Source organism: Buceros rhinoceros, unplaced genomic scaffold, assembly GCF_000710305.1.
Source record: "Buceros rhinoceros silvestris isolate BGI_N320 unplaced genomic scaffold, ASM71030v1 scaffold13677, whole genome shotgun sequence".
Taxonomy (NCBI): Eukaryota; Metazoa; Chordata; class Aves; order Bucerotiformes; family Bucerotidae; genus Buceros; species Buceros rhinoceros.
In genome coordinates, this window is record NW_010421672.1 from 107 (window position 1) to 3,580 (window position 3,474).

General features: G+C 36.1%; 1 protein-coding gene across 1 annotated transcript in view; it reads left to right on the top strand.

The window, feature by feature from the left end:
* Nucleotides 1-927: 927 nt before the first annotated feature.
* The window catches only part of DCAF17 (DDB1 and CUL4 associated factor 17), a gene marked incomplete at its 5' end in the record, with an annotated part of 20,076 nt that continues 17,529 nt past the window's right edge, over nt 928-3,474 (top strand). Inside the window, 2 exons of the mRNA XM_010139773.1 lie at nt 928-1,031; nt 2,344-2,434. Coding sequence (XP_010138075.1) covers nt 928-1,031; nt 2,344-2,434 — 195 coding nt within the window. The remainder of the gene's footprint in view (nt 1,032-2,343; nt 2,435-3,474) is intronic.

Here is a 3,474-nt window from a genome sequence, read left to right on the forward strand (position 1 = left end):
TACGGTTATTTAATGATGCTCAGACCTAGAAACGCAGAGAGGACTATGCTGTGGAAAAAACCGCTGAGACATCTGTAAATTTAATAATTGCGTTAGAAATAGCCTTTTATGAGATTTTGTTTCACTTCTTCCCCTGAGATGGCTTAATATTTAATGCCATTATTAAATTCATAGTGTTTGAATGGAGTTCTCACCACAGAGTAAGATAATCAGCAGAGTCCTTCAGGTACACGTTCCCCTAATGTACCAGCAGTTTTGTTATACTGAAGATGTTTATTCGAAGTCAGCTGAAGTGCCCACTTATGTAATTAGATCAATGGGCCTGCAAGAGTTATGGAACTAAAAATTAGTACATCTGAATTGCGTGAATGCTTTGTTTAATTTGTGAGACTGGAACATTTAGTTAATGGTACAGAGCTCCTGTTATCTCTAATGCATGCAAGAAACTTCATGTGAGCAGTTTATACCGTTAACATTTCAGGCACTTTTTTTGCAAATAACTAAATATTTTTCTGCCTTTCACACAAAACACCAACAGAAGAATGGAGTCAGCTGTTCAATAAATTCAACAAATTACACGCATATTTACACTCCGGGGATTTTTGTGCTTGATGTTAAAAGTTTCCATTGAAGCTTAGTTGCCACTTTTAATTTTAATGCAGGCAAGTTAATGAGAAAATATTCTTTACCCATGCTGTCCATAATAACTAATAAAAAAAAATTAACTTGGTTTTAAAAAAACCCAAAAATTCCCCTAAAAAAGGTCTTTCAATTTGATTTTTAAAAACCCAAAAGGATTTTTCTTCATGTGTTCAACAGCAAAGGTTCAGTTGAAGTAAGTTATTAAGCTGCAGGAGCCAAATAAAATATTTTCCAAAAGCAAGGTTTGTTACAAAAGCCATCGCTGTTACAATCACTGTGTTTCAGGAAAGTACTAAATTCAAGAACGTTTGGACAACTCATTCTGCATCTCCTATTGCATATGAAAGAGGAAGAATTTACTTGGACAATTACCAGTGCTGTGTTAGCAGGTAATAAATCAACAGTTAAAAGTAACCCTGTTTTAGACAGGTTGCTAACTTTATTCATCCACCTAGCCCCCGTGGAACGTACATATGAACAAAAAGTAACCAGGTGCATAAATCTTTGTTAAATTACACTCACATGCCACTGTGTCTTAATGTGACACATGCTTTGGTTTAAGAAAGTCTGATCTTACTGGTGCTGTATACTTTCAGCTGTCAGAGCACTTTAATAGGAGTGAAACATTATCACCATTTTATAATTTTGCACTAAAAAGCAAATGAACAGTAGTTCTCTGTGATCTAGATCTGTAACTAGCAGTGCGCTAAAGAATGCATCTCAAAATCAGACTATGTAACAAGCTTGGTACTATGTCTGTGATTCTGCATCAAAGAAGTAAATTGTGGTTCATGTAAACGTCCAGCATGGAGAGTACTTGCTGGTTTTTGTTCCTGTGTCTTGCAGATCAGTTCTCTGATCTGATGTACTCTCCTGTTCCATGATCAGCTGCTGAGACACAGCTTAGGAGGCAGCACAGGGCAGGGCAGAGGATGGAAAGTCCTGGGTACGCCAGTCCCTGTCCTTTGCCCATCCCTCTTTTGAGTGAAGTGGCAGGAATTGTAGAACTGTGTTGCTCAGTAAGTTGTGCTCAGAACAGTTGTGAGACTTTCGTATGATACATAAAAGACAAATTACTCTGTCACTGTAAACCAGCGAGAGTTAATTACATTATCACTCACGACAGAGATGTAAATCTGCTTAGCCATGTTTTATTCCTGCGTTGTCTGAATGTGTTCCAGTACTGGGTTAACCTGTCTGACATCGTTCAGGTTTATCTTTGTCTCAGCCTCTCCCTCAAGGGAAAACTGTGCACAGTACAAAGCTTTTATTCTAGTAGTATGGTTTTTTTAAATGCCTATACATGATGCTGCACCTTTTTATTATGAAAGGGCACACCGGAAGAGCTTCAGGGGAAGGTTCCGGCATGATTTAGTTTCTGGAATGTGCTTTCTTTTTAATGTCACTAAAGTCTGTTATTTGAAAAAAAAAAAAAATCAAAACCAAAATAAAACAAAAAACCCCACACCAATCCACAAAATACGGAGGAGGTTATCTTTTAAATATTACGTTATAGCAGCTGTTATTTACTAGGTCTTATTTTAAGAGTAATTTCAGGTTATATTTACAAAGTAAAAGTAAGATGTTTAGATTTCTGACCTGCCTAAAGAGAAGGCAGGATTTATAAAACTGTATGAAATGACTTGTTGACAGAAGGTAGTTTATAAAGTTGACTAATGATTAGCAATCATTTTCCTCCAGCATTGCACACGAGCCAAGAATACTTTATCAAAAGCCAAAGTGTTCTATGTCGGAAAAAATAGAAGATGCTTTATTATTGGAATGCCCACTGGTAAGATTACTTTTTACTTTGTTTTGGTGAAAAAAACCCCAATATCTTTCAGTGAAACATATTTAGAATAGAGCGTTCTTTCCTTGCAAACTATTTTCTCAGTGTTTTTATGGAGTTAGGTCATTTAAGATCTGCAACATGTGCTTATTTATTTTGCCTGAACCATTAGAGGTATACTTCTCTGAACTTCTCAATAGCGTATTCAGATTTTTTGTGATTTTTTTGTGGAAGATTTTAAAACCAACTCTTAATTCCTTACAGCATAAATTCTGTTTAATTTTTTCTTTATTTTTTAATTAGCAAGGGCAGTAGGTGAGAGTTCTGTTTTTTACCAGATCTGTTGACATTAAAAAAAGCAGATAAACTGAAGACCCGTTGAAGCAACTCCGCACAAAAGCCATTCTGCTGTTTCTAGCTAATAGATTATATAACTTCCCTCCTCCTTGAGGAGTTTTTCTCTCATCCAGTGTCCACAGACTTTAGGAATATTAGCCCCATCTTTCAAGTGCCAAAAAATCAAAGTGGAACGAATACCATTCTTAGCAGTTACTATTGAGTCTTATTCTGCAATAGTTAAAACAATTGTCTCTTCAAGACTGCATCAGTTAGATTGATAAGCAGTTATACTTCATTTTTGCAAGGAAGTTTTAAAAGGTTTTTTTTTAAAGTTTTAAAAGGTTTTTCTAGAAAAAGTAACTACCTTGCAAAAAGTGTGACAATAGATTACTTATGTGATCGTTAGGTGACTGTTTGGCACAGACGTGAGCTTAGAGATCCCGATGTGATTAGTAGGCAGCATTCTACCTTTAGTTTGTGAGGAACGTATATGTCACTGGTTTGGCTGAGGTGAGCCAAGGTCCAGTGACGATAATACCCTTTCGCTATCCCAACAGAGATAGGGGAAGGGAGAAAAGAATTTGTGAGACCTCTAAATGTTTTTTGGGAAACTGAAACAAACTTTAATAACACAACAAACAGAAATATATCAAATACAAAAGAAAACCAGTGAGGTATTGAGGGTTTTGTAGGGGATGGAAAGA